Here is a 22703-nt window from a genome sequence, read left to right as displayed (position 1 = left end):
AGCAATGCTGGAGCTCCTATATGTATATATTTGTCCAAAGGATGATTTTGCCCGTGCCTTTCTTTGTTAATTTCTCCTTGATTATAACTTCGATTCGAGAATGGTTTTTGGCTAAACGTTTATGGGATCAAGCTCTATCCAAATATACTTAATGTGACCTCACAAGGTCTACAAAATATTAATGGCTAGCAATGAAAATTCAAACTTTATAACTAGTTAATTGAAAATCTAAAATTAATGAAAGTAAGGTAAATTCACTTAAATGCCAAATATGTAAAATTAAATAGTGACATATGGGAACTAGATTTCACAAAATTAGTTTAACATGTGAAATGTTTGTAAAGTATCATCTAATGATTGGTTTTAGGGAATACTTCCAACACTTTGAGGTTAACATGATTCGATCGGTTCTCCACCCAAGAAGCTCTCGAAATCTTCTGAAGTTTGTTGATAGAGGTATTGATCCTCGTTGAGGCTTCCCAAATCTGGTCCATGGTGGGGGTAAATCTGCCATTAGGGGCACCATTGTTACATAAATCGACAGAGGCACAGAGATATTGATTGCTCCCTCCATCAGAATTGGTACCAGCGTTCACTGAACTATTTGAAGTAGATATTGCGTGGTAGAGTGATTTGGTCAGGAGAATATGAGTTCACTTTCAATGAAATCACCAATTGTTGGAACCAAATTTGTGCATCGCCGACGGAGGAGCTAAGCAAATTCGCCTACCTTTCCAGAGCCCAATAGGATGTGGTTGAATCGCTCATTCGTTTGAGAAGCTCAATCTGATTGGAGCTGTTAAGTCCATGACCGAACTTCTGAGGTATACGTATTCCAATTCGTATTACTCTACCTTGAAAAATCGTTGTCCCACATTGATCAAATTCAAATTGTAACGTCAGAATAAACGGCTTTAGCTTGTGTTTATTGGCTGGACACATGGCGAAATGAATGTGATCACGTTCAATGCGAGCTGGTAGTACCGTATCACTTTATAATTTCTCCATTAAAATAGGTAGTTTTTTTATGGATAAACTTCTGATTATTATTAAATTTTATTTTTGATAAAATGAATTATTTGTGCCTGATGGCCTTTGGTAAGTGAATATCACTTTGAAGAGGAAGGCAAGAAATCATCTTTAGACGGAGGCAAAAGCAGAGCAGCGCCAGTAGGCAGTAGGGTTTGATTGAAGAAATCCATCTCCGACGGAAACAGTGACGGAAACGCTATGGAAGTTGTCGACGGTCGGAACCCCAATGTCAAACGCAAGCGAGAGGGCGTCGTCCCGAACGGCGACATCGACCTGGCCCTGCTGGAGGCAGTAGAGAAATCCCAAAACGCCGTAGAAGCCCTAGACATCCGAAACCTAAAGAAGCTGGTGCTGTCCTTCGAGCGGCGTCTCAAGGACAACATCGGAGCCAGACTCAAGTACCCGGACCAACCCGACCGCTTCGCCGACTCCGAGGTCGAACTCCACGACGAACTCCAGAAGCTCAAGGTCCTCGCTGGAGCTCCGGAGCTCTACCCGGAACTCGTCTCCCTCAACACCGTCCCTTCCATCCTCAACCTCCTTGGCCACGACAACACCGACATTGCAATCGACGTCGTCCAATTGCTTCAGGACTTAACCGACGAGGACGTTTTTGACGAGAACGACGAGCCCGCTAGGGTTCTCGTCGATGCCCTCGTCGACAACAATGTTCTCGAATTGTTGGTTCAGAATCTGCACCGGTTGAACGACTCGGACCCCGATGAGAGCGCCGCCGTGCACAGCACTCTCGCCACCATCGAGAATTTGATGGAGGTGAAGCCGGCGGTGGCGGAGATGGTGTGCGAGAGAACAAAGCTGCTCAAATGGTTGATGGGGAAGATTAAGGTGAGAGAGTTTGACGGGAACAAGCAGTATGCATCGGAGATATTGGCTATAATGTTGCAGACCAGTGTTCCCAATCAGAAGAGGTTGGGGCAGATGAACGGTGTGGATGTGTTGCTTCAGGCGGTGGCTATGTACAAGTCGAAGGACCCCAAAAGCTCCGAGGAGGCCGAGATGTTAGAGAATTTGTTTGATTGTTTGTGCTGTTTGTTGATGCCCTTGGAAAACAAGGAGAGGTTTGTCAAGGCTGAAGGTGTGGAGTTAATGATTATTATCATGAAGCAAAAGAAGTCTGCTTATGGCTCGGCCATAAGGGCGCTCGATTTTGCCATGACCAAGTACCCACCGGCCTGTGAACGTTTCATTGATGTTTTGGGGTTGAAGACGGCCTTTGCAGCTTTTATGGGTAAGGCAAGTGCTGCCTACCCTTTTTCTGCTCTACTTATGTCTTGCTTTAGTTTAGATTGTGTCCTGGAAGCAGCATGAGTATGCCATGAGAACAAGAAGTTAATAACTAAAACTTTGCAGGGTATTGAATTTCATGATGCAATAGAGCAATTATAAAATGTGATCACTAACATATAACTTATTTTGACTAATTAGAGGTGGATGATAAAACTTTTTTGGTTGTGTAGATTCCAATTAATAAGAAAAACAAGAAGGAGCGTTACAACGAGGAGCTGGAGGAGCGCGTTGTGTCTCTAATTGCATCATTATTTGGTAAGTAGGCGAGTGAAGCTCTGATGATAATGTGAATGTCCTTTGCTTTTATGAGTTGCGTCCCTTCTTTGTTTTCACCTTTGTATTTTAAATTTCCGAGATTACCTGTTTGATCATTTTTTTAGCCTTTGACTTTATGTTTAGTGCATATAAAATTGTTGAGATCCCTAGGTTAATAATGGAACAGAAAGACCATCTATAAGTTGGTAAATCTGTCAATGTATTAGCTTTTTGGTTCGTTGCCCCCGAAGGTTATGAAAGAAAATTTCGACAGAGATAGTCCGCATATTTTGATTCATGTTTTGTTGAATTAAACATCAAATTCTCATTGGTTGTAGTGCATTTTGTGGAGTGCAACTTGTGGATTCTCAGATTTGGATACATCTGAATTTGAGCTTTGCAATTGAACTTATCGGACAGTTCTCTCTAATTAAACTTCCTGTTTACAATTTCCATTGGGGTTGTTGGAACCTCCAACATAATCTGGATAGGAAATTGTTTCTAAGGACGGGAGTTAGTTGAAACCTATGTTGCACCGATACCTCAAATTTGGACAGGGGTGAGTTTTGGATTCCTACACTCCTACCTCCATGATACCGTCCGATACGTATTTGGAGTATCATTGATTTTTTTTGGGTTGTTGACTATAGGATAGTTCTCGGATACTCCGAGGATACGGTCAAGATACTTCTAAGATATTGATCTTGAATTAAGTTAGGAATTTGGGTTGTTCTAGTTTCTAAATTCCGTTGTTTTTACGGGTTTGGTAGACCCACCAGGACATTTAGAGATGGATGTAGACCCATTGAGCAGGGTTCCGGTCCTGGGAGTGGCAGGGACCATTCTTAATGTTAGGATTTTGGCTCATCAAAGTTAGTGTCCTATTTTGTTTAGGATTGTGTTAGGAAAATTACAGGTGCACCGATTCTTCTCCAAAAAGGACTAGGAAAGAATCAAAGTTTCCTTGTACAATTAGATTAGGAATCTTAGAAGTCCAATTGGAATAGGTAAGAAAGTGTACTTTCCTATTCCATATAGAATAGGAAACTTAATCAGAAAATACATAGGCATGTAAACCAACTTGTGTGTTTCTAGTTTTTCTGTTTTGTTAAGTTTTAGTCTATTGCCGGATACATCAAAGAGCAAGATCTAGAGGGAATCAGAATTATAACACTGAAGAACCGAAAAGACTGAGCAGCGTTTTATTTTGTTAATGTCAAATGATAAAACATGAATGTTTCACTCTTTTGTGATTTACTTATATAATGAAATATATTTTATTAAAAACATTATTTTAATTGCCGTATCATATTCATATCCTTGTTTTTTAGAAATTTGCCGTATTGGCAGACCTTATTGTTCCGGATACGCCTACCCATATAGGTTCATATTAAGTAGATAAGACTTAATAACTAAATGGCTGAACAAGAACACTTTGCAAGTTCCCTAGGAGATGTGTTTATCATATTGATGCTGTAATAGCCTAAATTGGTGGCCCAATACTGTAACATATTCTTTTAAGCGGGTGTAGTTTGTGGCCCATCCTTGCCTGATGGTTTCATCCAAATTATTTCTCCTTGAACCTATTGGATTGGGCATTTAGGCTTTCAGTTCTGCAAGAGGCGCTCTGTGGGGCATGGTTGAGTGCAATAGACAACTGAGCTATTCTACCATTTTATAATGCATTAGACTATTACTGAAACATTTGTAGTTGTAAGACTTTCATCCATAAAGAGCATTTAATTAGATTATCTCCCTGGTTTTCATTCTTCGAAATAATACTTTCAACTTGTCTTACCCAAAATTCCCATGGCAGGTGGAATTTTGAGGGGCTCTAGAAGGGAGAGATTGTTAAGCAAGTTTGTTGAAAATGAGTGTGAAAAGATAGACCGGCTTATGGAACTTTATATGAGGTGGGTTGTGCTTCTTTGTACCTTTATTTCTTGGAAACATGTGAAAAGAAAAAGGACGCCAAATGTATGGAAGAATATTTTTTTATAGAGATAAACATTTCACCTCAATGAGATATTGTTTTGATTTTTGTGCTGATTTATACTTCAGATATTCAGATAGAGTTAACGCCGAAACTGAACGAATGGATCGGCTTGAACTCGATGATTTAGAGGTTACTTTTTTATTTGGATCTCATTACTCTGCATATCCATGAAATTACATTAATTTCACTCAGAGATTTTTATACTTTGTAGATGGATGAAGAGGAAAAATACAACCGGAAGTTGGAATCTGGACTTTATACTCTTCAGGTTTGTATTGGCGTGGATGGTTTATGCAATTTTCAGCATACTTTTACTTGGGTTGTGTGGGTTGTTCTTTGAAGTTGTCCAGGACGAACATCGATCATATTTAACTTAGAGAAGGGGGAAAAACTATCAATTAAAGTCCCATCTTTTTTTTCTTCTTCCATTTTCTTTGGAATAGAATTACTGCAACCAAATTATAATCCCATTCAACCACAAGGAACTAGAATAATTGAATAAAATGTTGTCTTGAGTAGGGCACAAAAAGAAGCATGTGCAATTGTCTGATTAAGTGATGCAAATCCAGTAAAGGTGTAAATGAGAACCATTAGAAAAAGAAAAACAACAGTTGTAAAAGTTCAGGCCATGAAAAAGGTTACAATTATTTGTTATATTCAAGGGAGCTGTTTATTAGCACTCCAAAATCTCATTCTACACTCCTCAAATAACAACAACAAAACAAAGCCTTTTCCCTGGGGTCGGCTCATTCTACACTCCTCACAAATGTATATTTCTTTCTAATTATAGAAAGTTTGGAGTGCAAGATGAGATTTTTGGAGTGCTAATAACAATTCCCATATTCAATTGTACTTGAAATTCTATTTATATTTGGAGCTAAAAACTGAAGTCTGTTATCTTAAAAGAGTAGTAGGAGGAGGTGTTAATTTTCTGGAAAAGTTCTTGGTACAGGGTTTTGGGATTCAATTTAGAGTAAATTTCTTATAGCTACGGTATAAGGATTGTTTCAAAGCACAGCGGCTATGAATTGTATTCCGGTGTTTATATCTTTGGTAAAGCCACTGTCAAATTTAAAGTACAAGACATCAGTCACATATGTAATTTAGCTAATTTGATCCTCAATCTGCATATGAGGAGAAGCTTTGTCTGATATTATCTGTCAATTTATTACCAAATATCCTACATTTTGAAATTTCATATCCTTTTGGATCTTAATCTCTTATTTACATGCTGCAGTTGATTGCTGTTATTCTGGGTCATCTTTGGTGCTCTGAGTAAGTTTCAACATCAAATTTGTATATGCTTACTTGCAGTTTCATGGTGGAGCTGTTTTATATATAATCAAGCCTGTTATTTGTTTTGCAGGCACCCTCAAATGAGAGCAAGAATTGAATTACTACTCAAGCAGCAAAAACTGACGAAGAAGGATATTAAGGATATACTTCAGGTACATATGTTTGGTATCTGTTATTTCTAGTAGGAATTATAGTTCAAATAATTGACATTTAAAAAAATAAAAAAAAAGTGCTGATCTGCTGTGTATGCCATCAAAAGGAGAAGAGGAGGGAAAGAGGGATACTTGGGTGCCAGAAAAAGTAGCATTTGATGCAAGATTTTGGTGGATATGGTTGAATTTTTTAGTGTAACAGGGGTGGCTTGGAATGCTTGTGAGTAATTTCTCTGACATATGATTAGCATCAGGCAGTGGTGTTGTATGAAGGTTGAGAACAGTATCAGGGTGTTTGAGTACAACAATTGATAGTGTGAAAGTTGTTCTCGGTTAGTAGAGTACAACAATTGATATGGTTGAATTTTTTAGTAGAATTGGTTTTAGATACTTATAATAAGCTAAAACTATTAATTGCAGTTGGTTTGAGATGTCCTATAAGAAGATCCAACACGGATAGAATTATCATCAAACCTTTTAACTGTGGTTGATGGATAAGGATTAAGTTGATGAAATGGTTGACCAAGTGGCTCGGGGTTATATTCAGTTTATTTAATTGCTTATATGCTTATATACAAACGCTACTGCATTTTTCTTATTCTTACTTCTTCCTTTGAATTACACGTAGACTTGTGGGGGTTGCCTAGTCTTGAGTTAATTTGAAGAGGTGTTATAAACTTGGTCTATACTTTTATTCTCCTGGCCCTCTGTTTAGTTCTTAAAAGGGTTAAACCTTTTAGGTCACTAGGTTCTTTGTGAAAATTTAAATTTTGTCATCAGGAAAAAAATTTAGCCAATTTGGGCAGCGGGGATAAAATTTAACAAATTTGTTGCACCTGGAGTCGAGATCATACTGGCAAACACACGGAGAGCAGTGCCATATGCATTGGCATTTCAAGCTTATCTTCTGGTCTACTCTTTAACACGTCTTACCTAGACCTTAGCTACTATGTAGGGTGATTTGATTTCAGGGCGTAGTCGTAGTTATATTAGAGATGCACTTTTAAATGATATAGTGAAACTTACGGTTTGGTCATTAAGCTTGTACTAATAATTATGTGAACCGCAGGAATATCAGGAAAACATTGGTGATGTTGATGGACCTGAAGAAATGGAGCGATCGCAGGCAAGGATTCAAAGGTTCATCTCAGCATTCTGATTGTTTAAATGATCTGTTAGAGGCCTATCGAGCTATGTTTGCGGAAAGTGAAAGTGCGAAGTCGTGGTTGTATTAGTAGTTGAGAAGTGATGATGTAGAGGATCTTGTCTGTAACTTTTTAAGTTTCAACAGGATAAGGTGATAATGTTTATTTTTGGGACCTGTTTCTTGTAAAACAAAGCTGTGGAAATTGGACTTGATTTAAAGAAAGCTGCATTTTTTACTGCTCAGCATCTCTGCATCTGGCTGCACTGCAGCAAACATAATTCCGTGATGAATTATGTAATTTGCTTTGTGAATTAATTTGTACTATCACGATGATAAAATTGATATCGTGGAATTAATCCTCAACAACTAGTACAAATTCATCGACAAGTTTAAATTTGGTCGACAATAAGAATACATTTGCACACGACCGAAAAGAATGAAAAGAATTTTGGGTTTTGCAATTAGGATTCATTTAAACAAGGGTAGATCAAATATGAAACCAAAATAAACACTACAATTTACATAGCCGACTCAACAACCAAATGACGCCTCTGCACGCAGTATCTACATAAATACGCAAACATTTTCATCTTATTGCGCAAAGCATGAGAACGACTAATTGGAAGACACTTTTGGAGTTCTGATCATGAGATTACATTAAGAAAAGTACAAAAACATAAGTTCAAGCTACGCCTCATTAGAACCCCAAATGTAAAAGAAAACCCACACATAATACATTAACACAGTCGACAAAGATTGCGAAATTGGCCACTCAATTTTGGCAGCCCACTTAGACATCTTCAACTATGCAGCCACAATACAACATGAACAAACAAACAACATGCCAATCACAATGATTTGTTGATTAAATACTCATAAACTAACCAATTTTAAAATACGTCAAATCACTGGGGCAACACAACACAAACCCAGGCTTCAATAGAAAGCACCACAAACACAAAAAAATATGGACAAACATAACCCAAATTAACAACTATATGCGATAAGTCCATATAATATGTAATTAGGAGAATGTGATCTAAAGAAGTTAGATTCATGAGACTATTCTTTTTCGTACACATATCCTAAACATTCCTGATAATATGATTGTCAATTAGGCATTGAGGATCCATATAGATCAGTATACGCTATGTCTTCTCTCCAAGGGAGTGACTAGTATTGACTCATTGATGTAAGTGACACCAAGATAAGTATGTAGGTGCTTAATAGAGAGTGAGTCCATTGAATGCGAATCTACTGCTACATGGACAACTTAATGGACTGACAGTCTTATCAGTCTTGATTGTTACAAAGGTTGATGCTATTATCAACGAGGAATTCTCATACACATGTGACATGAGAACTCCTAGTTGGGATAAGGCGAAGTAGTCATATGACTTGAGACATCATAATTGTCTTGTGGTTGGGTCCTTAGTCTTTGATTATGTTAAAAGCATTCCATTTTAGAGTGTCCACGTCATAGTTGGGGCTAAACTATTTAATCATGGGGGCATGTGAATGTGCAACAAGGGATCTCTAACCTTGAAACAATTGAAGGAGAATACTCTATGATAGGATTAAGAATCTCTGGCTAGAATATGAATGAAATTTAGGACGTCGTTCCAAATCACTTTCAAGGTAATCATATAAGAGAATCACATTGAATAACAGACATCAATAAACTATCAAACCAAACAATATATTCAAGAGTATTGAATTAGAGAAAGATTGTATTGCATTTGTAATACCAAACTGAAAGGGTTCTCCAACCTCTTCTGATTAGATTGGGTAGCCATGACATGCTATTAGGTTTCACTCATGGTTTGTGGAAGCCCTAAAGATGTATAATCACTAAAGGGAGAATTGAAAGTAAGTTTCAATTCACAATTGATTAGTATTAGTTCTAATCGCCCATTGCCTCGCTAAAAGGAACCTAATGGATCACACACCGTATAAGATAATGATTGAAAGATATAACAGAGATGAGTAAGGACAATTAAATAGTTTAATTGTATATGACAAGTATTAGTTAATATGTTAATTAATCATACAAAGGTTCGTAACAGGCTTTAAGTAAGTTTCAGGTTTCGCAGGTTTTGGTCCACAAGCCCTTATTGAGTTTGAGTTGTATGATAACTAAAACAAAATGAGGATTTACCCAAACAAAACCCAATGGCTAGCCATAGAGGGAGGGAGGGCTTGTGATGGTGGACTTATTACAAGTTTGCCACTTCCTTGAAGTAAAGTTCTGCCATCCATATCCATGGTGTCACATTCCGGCTCGGGCCCCCACCACATCCCGAGCTCGACTCTACCGTAGCATGATATTTTCCGCTTTGGGCCTCGACCATGACCTTACGGTTTTATTTTCGGGAACTCACACAAGAACTTCCTAGTGGGTCACCCATCCTGGGATTGCTCTCGTGCGAACTCGCTTAACTTCGGATTCCAATGGAACCCAAAGCTAGTGAGCTCCCAAAAGGCCTTGTGCTAGGTAGAGATGAGAATATACATATAAGGCTTACAAGATCCACTTCCCTGGGTGATGTGGAATGTTACAATCTAACCCCTTAGGGGCCCAACATCCTCGTCGGCACACATCCGGCCAGGGATTGGCTCTGAGACCAAATTATCATATCCCGGCCCGGGCCCCCACCACATCCCAGGCTCGATTCCACCGTAGCACGATATTTTCTGCTTTGGGCCTCAACCACGCCCTCACGATTTTGTTTCTTGGAACTCACACGATAACTTCTGAGTAGGTCACCCATCTTGGGATTGCTCTCGCGCAAACTCGCTTAACTTCGGAGTTCCAATGGAACCCGATGCTAGTGAGCTCCCAAAATGCCTCGTGCTAGGTATAGATGAGAATATACATATAAGGCTTACATAATCTACTCTCCTGGGCTATGTGGGATGTTACACATAGAGCCAAAGAGTAAGGAGGCAAAGGAAAGAAGGCCCTGACATAATCACCCTTTGCCAAGCAAAGAAGTGCTTAAAAAGTATAATGTTTCCCCAACTCACTTTATTGTTTAAGTTGAGTATGTTGGAATATTATTATTATTATTATCAATTGAACAAAAAATTATCAGTGATGCCTTTTGGTGGAAATATGTGTCTATCATAATGAAGAGTTGCAACTTTTGACTCTTCATGAATGGTCACATACTTTTCAAAGAGGTATCTCAAATTCTATAAATAAGGAAGCCCCCTATAATCATAAATAACTTTTCATTGTTTTACATAATCGTACATAAAGTACATTAAATATTAGAGAGTTTCATTGAGTCCATATAAGAGAGTTTTCAACACAATCGTGGTTCATGGAGCCTTATGATTTGGAGTGCTGTTATTACAAGGACATGGTTGTTGTATCTTGGGAGACAAACTCAGATCAACCATGAGCACTGTAGTGGTGCGTAAACTTATTTTAAGGACAAAGTGTCCAACACTTACCTCGATCGTATTTTCAGGTTTTTTTAATCTATTATGTTATGTTTATTTAACATTGGTTACTCATGTGCATACATTACTTTGATTTATAATTGCATGAATTATTTCTTGATTTTCTATGTGATTTAGACCCTTATTTTTACAATAGAGTCTTGGCTCACCATCGCCACTAGACTTTGAATTTCATGGTATAAGTTTTGTTTTAGAGTACATACAAGCATGCTTCCGTCATTTAATTGTTAAATGCATGTATTATGTTGCTCAATGAACTTAGTTTATCAAATATTTTCCTTCACCTAGAAACCAAAACCCCACAAAATAGAGACCCTATTAGCTCAAATCAAAGATCACTAGAAGCAAACCACTACATGCCACTCTAAATATATAAACACAAAAACGAAACAATAAAAACAATTTATTTTTGGGAAATGAAAATTCGAGAACAACTTCAAGAGAATATTAAATTGAATGAATAAGCCAAGCAAATTTCCCTTCCTCAATTCAATCAAAGACAAGGAAAACGCACAGAATAGTAGAACCGAACCAAAAAGAACAAAATGACAACATGCAAGTCTCTAAAGTAGCAAAAGAAAGAGAACACAAATAACACTCTCTAAATACCCTATTTCATTAAAAAAAAAAAAAACAAAAGCATGACTTTAAACTTAATCGAACAACAAAACGCAAATTGTACCACCGAAGGAGACAACCCACCTTCGAAGAGAAAAACGCAAAGGGTAGCAAAACCGAACCTAGAAAATGAAAATGAGAATAGGCAGGTCTTTAAAGTAGCAACAGAAAGAGAACACAAAAAGCACTCTCGAAAGCCCCTAATTCATTACAAAATCGCAAACAATGGGTTGAAACCTAACCAAACAGTAAATAACAGATAATAAAACAATTTCTTATCTTGTCAATCATTAGATGCATACATAGGATGGATCAAGGATGAGAAAATCTCGCATAAAATCACAACATGCAAACATACTGTGGACAAAGGATGAGGAAATCGTGCATACATCGACCTTACTCGTCCCTTTTCCATTGACCCAATCAAAGACCCCGTACAAACGCCCTGACTTGTCCCTGTTCAACATGTCCACTCCTCTCTTTGTCTCTATCTCTTTAATAGGGGTGGGTTCAAAAAACTGAAAACCGAAAAAAGAAACCGAACATCAAAAGAAACCGAAACGAAAAAAAATGAATTGATTTAAAGAAACCGAACCGAACCAAACCAAAATCTTTTGGTTCAGTTTGGGTTTTGGTGGTTTAGAAACCGAAACAGATATAAATATACATTAATTTTATTTATTTATTTAGGTTAGGTATTTATTTTCTAACCCAATTTCAAGTCAATTATTAACTTAATTTGAGACCCAAATATGTTAAAGCATGCTCCAAGCCCAATTTCTTCCCACACTGTAAGAAAAGCCCCAAACAAAGAATTTTTTTCCAGCTTTTCTGCCTAGTACTTGCAATTTCCTTCTCCTCGGGCCTTGGCTGCAGCGGCCATCAATCGTCAAAGTTTTCTGACTTCCCAAGTTGTATAACAATCTTGGCTTTTTGGACTAGCTCTCCCCCTAGATTCATCTTTTTTAGTCAACAATCAATATCATGACACTGTGGCAATAACCCTTCTTAAATTAGAGGGCTTCACCTCATTGTATTGTTGCATATGAGAATTTTTAGAGCTCTTAAGTCCCTTCCCTCATCAGCTGCTCACGGATTTTTAGATATTAAAAAAAAAGTTTATATAAAATAAAAATAAAACCAAACCGATAAAAACTGAACTGAAGTTAAATTGAACCATACAAAACTGAAAAAAAATTAAAATCAAACCAAACCAAATTTTCTACTCGGTTTTCGGTTTTGTTAGAAAACCGAACCGATTGAAACCTAATCCACCCTTATTCTCTAAGCCTCACGACCCCTTTCTCTCTGTAATAGCCACCCTCACGAAACCCTAATCTGCAAGCCCTCCATCTAACCCACGAACCCTAACTCTTGCCAAAGTTAAAATTGACAAAACTACCAATCCAACTTTTACACCGAGCCATGCGATCTAAAACCTAGATGGGCACATCGGTTTTTCAAACACCAAAGCGGGCCATCCTCATCAGCCACCCAGGAAATCCTTGGACTTCGAAACGGCCCTCGACGATTTTTTAATGAATGACAATTTCGTAAATTAATTCAAATTCCCAATTGAAATTGCACTGTAGCTAAACTACAATGTCACCCTACCCCAACTTTCGATAAAAGTAAATTTTTTTCGAAATAGCAATGGAGTAATTCGAATTCATTCAAATCCGAATGATTTCGGAACATTTCGGAACAAAATCGGATCATTTTCTTGGGAATTCTAGGGATTCCTTGATTGTGACCGTTCATCTTATATTTTACTATCAGAAATCATTTTAAAATTTAATATTTAAAATTCAATATAAATAGCACCTAACGAAAACTGATTGCACGATATACAATGAACGATCACGACCACAGGATCCCATCATTTTTCCCTTCAAAATCACCTCATTTTTTTTATTAAAAAATCTTCAGTAAGCTGAAGTGGCATATTTAGATTGTAATGGAGGAATTGGATCCACTCCGTGGCAAAGCCTCAAGATCCTCCTAACCCATTAACACGGACGGTTGGATTTTAATTAAACGGCTACAATTATTATAACTTTAGAGGAGTCATCCTGTTTATAGCCGTTAGATCAAATCCAACAGCTCATGTTATTGGGTTAGGAAGATCCCGATGATTTGTCTCGGAGATGATCCAATTCCCTTAGGGGGCATTTGTTACACCTCCTTAGGAGGGACCGACTTGGACTAGCTTAAATAAGACTATAATCCTGCGTTTGGTAGGTTCTTGCACTAAAATAAATGAGACTCGCCCCGACTAAGGTCCTTCCGCGCTTCGCTAACCCTCGCTATCTAATCCCAAGCTTTCCCTTGGTGTTAAGGCGGACTAGAAAGGAAATGAGGCCAACATCCCCAATCCCCAACTTTCACTCCAATCCCTCTGCGCTCCACTTCTTCTACGACACTGTCACCATGGCCAAGCCATGGGTCGCTGCACCACCCAAGTACCCAATCCAACCTTCAAAAGCATTCAACCATCCAGAAGGCAAGCAAACAATTTCCATGGAATTTTATAGAATATTTGTGAAGGAAGAACAAAAATTGAGGAAAGAAAAAGGTGCAGTACTTCGCCTTCTTCTTCTGTGCGCTATGCAGATTAAGAGGTTACTATCCAAATCGTTGTTGTCGGTAGATGATACGACCAAAATCAGTGTGTCGATAACGACCTACTGTCACTGGACGGTACACCCGAGAAGCGTATTGAGAGGTTAGCAATGAAGGTTGGGGGTTTTTAGGGATCGAGAGGTCAGTGATGAAGGTTTGAGATGGGTTTTTGAAGTCTTAATTAATTTGAGAATCTCGGTTGTCTTGATTAGTAGTGTGATCTGGGTTTGTGAAATGAGCATTGATCGTTAGCTTGGAATTTCACGAATTCAATTGGAGGTTTTCATAATTGTCTTTTATTTTTAACAGAATATAAATTAAAATAAATCTCAATCTACATTCCTCATAGGTGTATTTTTCTTTCCTAATATAGAAAGTTTGAAGTATATAATAAGATTTTTGGAGTGCTAATAACAATTTCCATAATTTATTGTTAGTTTAGCTTCTTAATCCGACACTGCACCAAACGCTTCACTAAGCTAGTCGAGCTTAGTCTAGTCTAAGCCAGTTCAACTTAGTCCCTGAAACTAATCCAGTTCGAGATAATCCAGTACAACAAACACACCATGATCGGAATTAAACTAAAGGACAATTAGGAACAAGGATTGAGAGGATCCAGGTTTTTTTATTTTTATAATTTTGTTTGTGGGCAAAGGGGATCCAGGTCATTTTAGAATAGAAAAAACCTAGAAAGGGCCAGCGAAACTCACTTTTGAGTATAAACCCTAGCTCTCTGTTTCCAACACCACTCCTTCACACACACACACACTCTCTCTCTCTCTCTTCCCTCTCTTCCCTCCTCCGTCGCTCCCTCCGTTGTCCGCCGTAACATCCGCATCGGCAACGATGTCATCCATGCTGGTACGCTCAGTGTCTTTCATTTTCTTTGCGTATGAGCTACTGTTTTGTGTTGTGCTTGCTAACTGTTTGTGAAAATGCCCGAACCGGAAAAATTGAAATCGAAAACAGCAACCACAGATCATACTGTTGAAGGAGGGTACGGATACGTCGCAAGGGAAGGCGCAGCTGGTGAGCAATATAAACGCCTGCACGGCGGTGGCCGATGTGGTGAGGACCACGCTGGGCCCTAGGGGCATGGACAAGCTCATTCACGACGACAAGGGCAGCGTTACTATTTCCAATGATGGCGCCACCATCATGAAGTTGCTCGATATTGTTCACCCCGCTGCCAAGATCCTTGTCGACATCGCCAAGTCTCAGGATTCTGAGGTATGGGTTTTGGATGTTATCCGAATTCTATTTTACTTAATTACAAGCTCAAGAATTACGCTTATGCTATGGAATCGCCGAATCAGTACTAGTGAAAGTTTGGGAGTAATGCAGATGGAATGCCTACTTCAATTATATTTTTTTCCAGCATATGTAGTGTTGAAAGCGGGTGGGTGGCCTTGTAGCTTCGAAAAAATTTCTGTTAGGAATAAGCTTCCTGGCCAAAAATGAAAAATAAAAAACTAAAAAAGGAATGGCAAATCTGACAACCGACTTGGTATACTGCGGTATCCTCTGTTATAAGTGGTGATAAAACCTTTCCTTATTACATGGTTTAGAAGATTTTTAACCGTTTTTGTTTCCGGTGCAGGTTGGTGATGGAACCACAACAGTTGTTCTGCTTGCAGGGGAGTTTCTGAAGGAGGCCAAGCCTTTCATTGAGGATGGGGTGCACCCACAAAGCTTGATAAAAAGTTATCGTACTGCTAGCTATTTGGTATGTGATAGGAATTAAATTTTCAATTATTACGTCTGATTCTTATAAAATAATCTCTGTATGATTGAGATGTTTATGTATCTTAAATACTATACATTGTGTATAGGCAATTGAGAAAATCAAAGAACTTGCTGTAAGCATAGAGGGCAAAAGCCTTGAAGAGAAGAAAAACCTGCTAGCTAAATGTGCGGCTACAACACTATCTTCAAAACTTATTGGTGGAGAAAAGGAATTTTTTGCATCAATGGTCGTGGATGCTGTCATTGCGATTGGTGATGAAGATCGTCTCAACATGATTGGAATAAAGAAGGTAAGTTCCTAAAATAGATTTTAGGAAGACCTCAATTTGAATGGTATCCTTTGCCTATATTAAATATCTCTTTGTAATCCGCCAACTGTGTTAATAAGAGTTTTCCAGTGGCTTTAGACTTCTGACTGCATTTCAATAGACTGCATTCATTGAAATGAACAAAATAAGACATGTTCCATGAACTACTAGGATATTCGTTTAAGTTTGTTCCGGGCCCTTGTTTGCTGTGATTTGAGCCCTCGGATGTGCCTAGATTGAGACAGAAACATGGGCTAATTATTTCTGATGAGATGAAGAACATGTGGCCGCGACAAGATATGTGGATTAATAACTGCTCTATTGTCATGCTAAAGTCGGGAGTATTTCAACCCAAAACAAATTGGCTATGGGGTCGAGAGGCCTCATGATTTTAAAATAGATATTTAATGCTTAGAAGTCCCATGTACTATGCATTTTATATGATTGAAATATTGAAACGATTTGACAACGGGTAAACCAAATTGTGGATAACACCTAGAAGCACAACCGGGGTGAATCTGAATTTGTCCTAAAGTGTAGGAAGTCTGACTTGTTCTCACTATAAGCTATGGTTGATTTGGATGTCATTGCTGATGATGATGAATAGTATGCATTTAAAATTGCAAGTAAAATAACCAACAAAATGTGCATTGAGACTTGGATTCTGATTCTGAATTTTTTACTAATGTTTTCTGGTGACGGGGCAGAGCTGTTAACTGTTTTTCTCCATGAGTTTATGAAAACTAACTGTTAAGGACACCATGAGGGTACAACAACAGCGAAGGAGGTTGGGGAGGTACATCCTGGTGCTGTGAGAGAGGGCTGGTGCTAAGGTACACGATTAGAGGGAGGGAGAGATGGGTTGGCAATGGGATGAGTATATAGAGTTAAAAAAGAGGGAGAAAGAGATAGGGGTAGGGGTGGGGTTGGGGATGGAAACTTAAGGATTGAGAGATGAGGGTGTGGGATATAGGTAAGTTAAAGAGGTTACAGGATTAACTTGGATAGGATAACTCACTAGTTTAGTTTCAAGGCATATTGTACGGAAAAATGGATGAATACTTCCAAATTTTGTCCAAGCCGAAGGTAGATGGTAGGCATGAAGGAAAGTTGTCCCTTCTAATCCTACTATTATTTATTGGGATTAGAAGGGACAACTTTCCTTTATGAGTAATCCATCTTTTACCTTCAACCTGGACAGAGAATTGGGAAGTTGTCATCCATTTTTTATTGAAGATGCGTTGAATCTGTTGAGCTATTTTATCCCAGCCAATCCTCCCTAACTCACCCTAAAAGATTTAACTTGTTGGATTTATATATCATCTTCTTCAAATGAGCATTAAGTTCAATAAAAGAACCCAAATCATGTATCACCTATATTTAGTTTTTATCGCAAAAAAAAAGTACGTATTTTAATTAAATTTTGGGACATTTGAATTTTGATTACTGTTTATGATAAAAGAGTTCCATACTGGTGTGTTGTGGTTGTTTTACATTCATTACACCATGTTTTTATCTCAACAAAAATTACATTATCGTTTTTTTTTTTTTTTTTTTTTTTTTTTTTTTTTTTTTTGGGGTCTTCAAAGTCTCCTTTTCCTTTTCTGTGTTATCTGCCTTTTGATTTAGACTCTGGCACTATGTTTTGATTTTTTTTTGGAAAAAGAATTTTTGTGGGTATTGATATTTCTTGGTTGTTTTCATTGTAGTAAAAGAATGCTTAGTAGTGAACAACTAGTTTTGGCAGGACATGATAGCTTGAATTGAATGATGTGTAATGAGAAACTGGTTGCTTTACAGGTTTCTGGGGGCAACATGCGTGACTCCTTTTTAGTAAATGGTGTTGCCTTCAAGAAGACATTTTCATATGCTGGATTTGAACAACAGCCAAAGAAGTTTCTTAATCCCAAAATACTTCTACTGAACATTGAATTGGAACTGAAATCTGAGAAAGAAAATGCTGAGATAAGGTAGGATTCTTTGTTTCCTTTTGATATATTATAGTTGAATTCTATTACAATTTGTTTATGCCACTTGAGGTTCTTTCCTCTGCAGGTTGTCAGATCCATCCCAGTATCAGTCCATTGTTGATGCAGAATGGAATATTATTTATGACAAGTTGGATAAGTGTGTGCAGAGTGGGGCCAGGGTTGTTCTTTCACGGCTGGCCATAGGCGATCTAGCAACACAGGTGGAAATTTTATCCTTGCTAAATGAGTTCAAAACTTGTTATCCACTTGATTGCTTTATTTTGTTTGGTAAAAGATCCCAATTCAAAGAGAATTGGTAAAGTTTTGTCTGATTATTTTAATTTGTTAGGTAAATTCTGCACAAAATCTGTTTTCATGATTTCGGTAATGCAAAGAAGTGTATAAAAATCAAAGTTTGAAATCGTGTTACGTAGGGGCTACTGCTACGCAGTCTCACACTATGTAGTGGTGATGCGTAAGCTATTCGAGACTTGCGTAGAGAATAATACTAATGAAAAAAAATATATACATACTTTCACCAAAACACAATTCAACAACATTTTCACATTCATGTATAATATAGAACTAAAGACATAGTTCAAGTTCAAGAACACCATAAACTAAAAAAAAGGACCAAATATTCGTAACATAATGATGATCTTATATTCCAATGCTATAAAAGCATCAACACACTTATTTCACAAAACCCATTTGGTACAAACTAGAAGGATAACTAATGAAGATCATCACAAAACCCAAACAAAATAAAAAAGTCATCTGGTTTGGCTGAAAGGCTGTCAAAATCGGAGGGTGATGGAGGAAGAGGTGTGAAACTTGATGGACCATGAAGGCTGCTGGAAAAAATTGAAAAGAAAAAGCACTGGGATATGAAAATTCATCGCCCGTTTCGTATCATATCTCATACAGATTCACGATATTTGGAGTATACCGTGATATTTTTAGGATATGTCGCAAGATACCGCCTGTGATGTGATATCTCGCATTATATTGCGCAATCTTGTGCGATATTTCAAATTATGATAGAAATTGAGAGCGTTTTGTCTGATCAGGCAAAAAGGCAATTTTCCCCTCAATTAAGTTTTATTCCAGGTTATACAATTTTAACCTTTTCACAAGATGACAACACAATCTTCATTTTATCACCGCTGGAAAATACAAATCTATGTTTAGCTCTGAGTTGTCCTAGTACGCATGAAATTTGGTGGTTTGATTTTGAACCCGGTAGAACAACACAGGTAAAAATCAGTGATATTATGAAGTTTCATGGTTTCAATTTTTATAAAATAGGTGGATTGATAACTTGATATGCATGTAATAATTTATATCATCCTGATAGTAAGGAATCTTTGTGACCATGTTAAAGATGTAGAGTTTTATTGACAATTTTTTTTCTTTTCTTTCTGTGAACAGTATTTTGCAGATAGAGATATATTCTGTGCTGGACGTGTAACTGAAGAAGATCTGCACCGGGTAGCTGCTGCCACTGGTGGGACTGTGCAAACATCCATCAACAATGTTATTGATGAGGTTCCTATCTCATGCTCTTTCAGACTATTTTATGTAGAATTGTGGGCATTTTTTCCTAGAGTTATGTTAGTGCCCTTCTTGAGTTGGGAAGCATCTCGCTTGTTCTCAGTCAACTGAAACTGTTTAGGTTTGTTGATTTCTAGGTCCTTGGAACGTGCGAGTGTTTTGAGGAAAGGCAAGTTGGAAATGAGAGGTTTAATATATTTAGTGGATGTCCGTCAGGTAGGACAGCTACAATTGTTCTTCGTGGTGGAGCTGATCAGGTATGCCATTTGTTGAAGTTAATTTTTAATTTGGCACATGTTCATAAGAACTCTTTGTTTCCTGTTTTCTTGTTTTCTTTTTTGAAGTTTTGTTTTTTCAATTCTGACCTCCATTATTCCCTGGGATTCTTATTTAGTTCATTGAGGAAGCTGAGCGAAGTTTACATGATGCTATTATGATTGTCAGAAGAGCGCTAAAGAATTCAACTGTAGTTGCTGGTGGTGGTGCTATAGATGTATGCGTGTCTTAGCATTAGTGAGATCTCACAGTATCTGAGAAATATTGCAGGCCCTTATGATTGTTTTGTTAATTTGATGGCAGATGGAAATCAGCCGGTACTTGCGGCAGAAAGCACATGAAATTAGGGGGAAGTCTCAGTTTTTCATTAACTCTTATGCAAAAGCTCTTGAGGTATGCTTTGTTGGGCTTTTATGTTATGCTGTAGTGGCTTAAACCAGTGCCAATACTTAAACTGCTCACCGTTAAGAATTTTAAGGTCCCTAATAAATCTCTATGTAATATGTATCTACTTCTGTTTTCTAACTCATTGATATGGAATAGATGAACTTACTCATGCACTGTTTCCAAATTAATATTTAGTTTGAAACTTTTGGAATTAACATATAATCTTGGAAAATACTGGATTCTATGTTTAATAATTTAGTTTTTGCTTTGATCCAAGGATTTCAGTTCACTTCTCAATTGTAGTCATTGGAACTTGTTTCGAAGTTGCACATCGGCAGCAAGTTGTGTGCGCTTTTTGCGGTATTAAGGTGCTAGAGATTAATTGTAAAAACTTAAGGTTTATACTTTTAGTTTTTCCATGGTCAACAGGGTCTATTCTTTTAGTTTACCAGTTTATGGATTTTTACTTACTGAAGCTGTTCTCGTGAATTTCAACTGAGACACAATGCCAGAATGAACTGTCATCATAGCCAATAGAGCTCTAGGTTTTTAATATGTTCGCTTGGTTGGGCTTTGTGAGGAGTTGAACTGTTTTAGTACTTCAATGTAGCTGGGGTAACTATTGCCTCAAGCACCTAAGGTTAGTACTGCTTCCCTTATGTAGAGTGTAGTAAGATAGGGTTAACGTGTTTTTTCTGTTGGCTTAGGTGTTTCATGGACTACCGGTCGATGCTTATCGTATTCATTGTGTTATCTCTGAATAATAGTTCTGTTTCTTATAAACAAAAAACAAAGAAGACTGTAGTACTCTTTGTGGCATTTATTTGTCATGATATCTAACCACTCTTGATATTAGTTTTACTATTTAAATAAAATTTTTGTTTGTCTTGAGTAACAACATTATTATGATATCTAGATAAGCTGCATGTTTGGGATATAATTCCTGTGCAAATCATCTAGTTTTGACTTTATGGGTCGAGGAATGTGTTTGTTGAGTTCTTGTGGAACTCTCAGTTCTAACTTCTAAGTTCATTTGTTGTGGTCTTGATGGAGACCATGAGCATGATACGTTAATGTTTTTTGTGCTAGGACTATAAAGTCCGAAGGCTTTCTTAAGATGGAAAAAAATAAACACTTTCTTTCTACTGCAAATGTACTTTGAATGAAGCGTAATTGTTGTCTTAATCAGCAGTGTTCCACTTATGTTGCAGGTTATCCCACGGCAGCTCTGTGATAATGCGGGATTTGATGCAACTGATGTGCTAAACAAACTTAGACAGAAACACGCGCATCCATCTGGTTGGGTTCTCACTTTATTTGACCTTGTTTATCTATTTATTTCATTATTTTGTTTGTAAGTCACAACTCATGCGTTGGAGCCAAAACAAACGTTCATTTCTTCTATTTATTGAAGGCAAGATTACTCTGTTGACTGCAAAGATGTAATGTGTTGGATGGTTATTCTAGTATTTGGCTTTTGATTAGTGATTAATTATATTTGTTTGCTGAACGATTTAAACTTTTTAACAGGCGAGGGTGCACTTTATGGAGTTGACATCAACACAGGTGGAATTGCTGATTCATTTGCTAACTTTGTCTGGGAGCCAGCTGTTGTGAAGGTATCCTGTTATCTTTCTAACTGCGTAGATGTATCACACACGAGTTAGTGATTTATTAGTTTTTAACAACATAACACCGTATCATTTCCTGTAGATCAATGCTATAAATGCTGCTACTGAGGCTGCTTGCCTTGTTTTAAGTGTCGACGAGACAGTAAAAAACCCAAAGGTAATGTGATTTCTGTTTTCTATTTCTATGATTGTGCCTACCTCACTTTCATATCTCCTGGAAAGTAGTCTATTTGGACGTTCCTCCTAATCATAATTGTAGAGTTTTTTTAGATATCAGGTAGCTAACTGTTGATATGGTGGTAATGCAGTCCGAGAGTGCACAGGGAGAAGCTGCTGCAAGTGCCATGGGAGGTCGAGGTCGTGGAGGCGGTCGTGGGCGCGGGATGCGAAGACGATAGATTTGAGAAGGTTCTCAAAAACTCTGGAAGCATTTTGTGTCAAAGTCAGATGTGCTAAGTAGTCGACGTTGTATCTCTTGTTTGAACCAACTTTCATGTCTATTCGCTCTCTCCGCCCCCTCTCGGGGCCTTTTAATTTTTTTAATTATGTTTTTACCAGAGACGTATCTTAAATTAATCTGAACTGTAAGACAGGATTCGAACTTGGTTGCATAGAGGGGCGCACATTTGTTTAGCCAATTTGGCTATTCTCACGTCTGCGGATTTAGGCATTGTTTAGTATCAAAGTGCAAAAGTATTAAACATTTTGTAGATGGATAATTTATTTGTTAATTTAGAATCAGTGTTTGGCAATGTGTTTTCAATTTTGGTTAGTTTTGTAAACGTTAGAAAATGTAGGTTATATTTCAATAGGTGACCCCTAAATTGACCGATTTCCAAAAATTTCCCAATGTTTTAGGGGTATAAATTGACAAAATCGGGAAGGTCGTGGCCCATTTCGATATGCACCCCCAAACCTTGGTGTAAAATGCACTTTG

At 37.7% G+C, this 22703-nt stretch overlaps 2 protein-coding genes across 2 annotated transcripts; both read left to right on the top strand.

Annotated features, from left to right (window-relative positions):
• Nucleotides 1-1216: 1216 nt before the first annotated feature.
• LOC103937383 (beta-catenin-like protein 1) lies at nucleotides 1217-7428 on the top strand. The gene is made up of 8 exons (XM_009347333.3): nucleotides 1217-2286; nucleotides 2511-2595; nucleotides 4412-4508; nucleotides 4657-4720; nucleotides 4803-4859; nucleotides 5829-5866; nucleotides 5958-6039; nucleotides 7109-7428. The coding sequence occupies exons 1-8, from the start codon at nucleotides 1231-1233 to the stop codon at nucleotides 7196-7198; spliced, it is 1569 nt and encodes a 522-aa protein (XP_009345608.2). The 5' UTR covers nucleotides 1217-1230; the 3' UTR covers nucleotides 7199-7428.
• A 7152-nt stretch (nucleotides 7429-14580) lies between these two features.
• Nucleotides 14581-22518, top strand: LOC103931726 (T-complex protein 1 subunit eta). Its single transcript, XM_009341247.3, has 14 exons — nucleotides 14581-14755; nucleotides 14864-15124; nucleotides 15495-15620; nucleotides 15727-15930; nucleotides 17749-17918; nucleotides 18004-18139; nucleotides 19350-19466; nucleotides 19610-19729; nucleotides 19867-19965; nucleotides 20052-20141; nucleotides 21347-21434; nucleotides 21666-21754; nucleotides 21849-21923; nucleotides 22075-22518. Exons 1-14 carry the CDS (start codon nucleotides 14741-14743, stop codon nucleotides 22162-22164), a joined length of 1680 nt encoding a protein of 559 aa, XP_009339522.1. The 5' UTR covers nucleotides 14581-14740; the 3' UTR covers nucleotides 22165-22518.
• The last annotated feature ends 185 nt before the right edge of the window (nucleotides 22519-22703 follow it).

The sequence above is a fragment of a genome, unplaced genomic scaffold (genome assembly GCF_019419815.1).
Source record: "Pyrus x bretschneideri cultivar Hongxiangsu unplaced genomic scaffold, Pyrus_bretschneideri_v1 Contig58, whole genome shotgun sequence".
NCBI lineage: Eukaryota > Viridiplantae > Streptophyta > Magnoliopsida > Rosales > Rosaceae > Pyrus > Pyrus x bretschneideri.
The sequence above is the reverse complement of the archived record's forward strand: the minus strand, read 5'-3'. Positions and strand labels throughout refer to the sequence as shown.

Coding starts and splice junctions, on each gene's coding strand:
- LOC103937383 (XM_009347333.3), top strand. CDS start 1,231: ATGGAAGTTGTCGACGGTCGGAACCCCAATGTCAAACGCAAGCGAGAG. Junction 4,721..4,802: donor TTGAACTCGATGATTTAGAG/GTTACTTTTTTA, acceptor TATACTTTGTAG/ATGGATGAAGAGGAAAAATA. Junction 5,867..5,957: donor GGTCATCTTTGGTGCTCTGA/GTAAGTTTCAAC, acceptor TTTGTTTTGCAG/GCACCCTCAAATGAGAGCAA.
- LOC103931726 (XM_009341247.3), top strand. Junction 19,730..19,866: donor TTCGTGGTGGAGCTGATCAG/GTATGCCATTTG, acceptor ATTCTTATTTAG/TTCATTGAGGAAGCTGAGCG. Junction 21,755..21,848: donor GGGAGCCAGCTGTTGTGAAG/GTATCCTGTTAT, acceptor CATTTCCTGTAG/ATCAATGCTATAAATGCTGC.